Source organism: Condylura cristata, unplaced genomic scaffold, assembly GCF_000260355.1.
Source record: "Condylura cristata isolate star-nosed mole 26May11 unplaced genomic scaffold, ConCri1.0 scaffold00022, whole genome shotgun sequence".
NCBI classification, from domain to species: Eukaryota; Metazoa; Chordata; class Mammalia; order Eulipotyphla; family Talpidae; genus Condylura; species Condylura cristata.
Window position 1 is genome coordinate 37,334,064 of NW_004567123.1, and position 1,039 is coordinate 37,335,102.

Consider the following 1,039-nt stretch of genomic DNA (forward strand, 5'->3'; position numbering starts at 1 on the left):
CCTTCCAGCCTGGCTCCCTGGGTGTGGGGTGAGCAGGGGCTGGGTGGGGCTGACCCCGTCCTGTCCCGGCAGCGGAAGAAGCCCCCGGACCCTGAGACCCCGAGGGCCTGGCGCCCTGCCGGCCGGAGGCGGCTGCTGCAGCGGGCCCTCGCTGCCCTGGCCGCCTGCTGGGAGAAGCTCTTCGCTCTGCGTGCGGAGGCCTCGGCGGGCACCCACTGACCGTGTGCGGGCCGGTGGCTCTTCACGACGCGGGGGTCATGAGCAGAGGCGCCCCCGCCACGTGCAGCCGCAGCCGGGACCCCGAGGGCAGGCGGCGCCTCCGGCCTTGGGCAGCGGGGGGTGGAGGCGGCTGCTGGACGGCCCCTCGGCAGGGAAGCCCAGCAGGGAGGCCGCCCCACTCGGGAAGGGGGGATGGAGGTGGGGTGGGCCGTCTGCCCTCGCAGAACAACAGGATGAAGGAAACGGTCTGAGGAAAGGAGTCTAGGCGGCCAGGCCGCTTCCTGCGGGGCGCTCGGCCCTGGGCTGGGCTGGACGTCCAGCCAGGGGCCACTGTCTGTGCCCCGGGGCCTCCCTAGCGGCAGGCAGTGGAAGAGGAGAGGCTGCAGAGCCCCCAAGGCAGGGTGGACCCCACACCTGCCTTCGGCCCCTGGGCAGGTGGGTGCGGGGCTGCCTGGTGGGCGGGGGCTGGTCTGCAGGGCCAGGCCGCTGGGAGACGCTGGGGGGGCCACCGTGGCAGGCGCGGGCACAGGCTCCTGCCCCTGGTGCCGGCTGCCGCGCACGAGTGGCCGCTGGGCCTGGCGGGAGGGGCCCTGCTGCAGGCGGGAGGCCAGGGGGAGGGCTGGAGGTGGTCACCGCTCCCAGGATGGTCCTCGGACCTCGCTGGGCCGGGGCTGGGCTGGCAGCCTCCGCCGGCACACCTGGGAGGCCCAAGGCTTGTCGGCGGGGCGGAGGCCCAGGCTTCCTGGGGTTCCTGTCCCCACTGTTGCCTCCTAGGGCCCCTCGCCGGCCTCCCCCGGGCTGGGCGGGCCCGTGCTTGCTG

At 75.5% G+C, this 1,039-nt stretch overlaps 1 protein-coding gene across 1 annotated transcript in view; it reads left to right on the plus strand.

Moving 5' to 3' along the window:
• The window catches only part of PRPF6 (pre-mRNA processing factor 6), a 26,881-nt gene extending 26,662 nt beyond the window's left edge, over positions 1-219 (plus strand). The window contains 1 exon segment of the mRNA XM_012728174.1: positions 73-219. Coding sequence (XP_012583628.1) covers positions 73-219 — 147 coding nt within the window.
• The last annotated feature ends 820 nt before the right edge of the window (positions 220-1,039 follow it).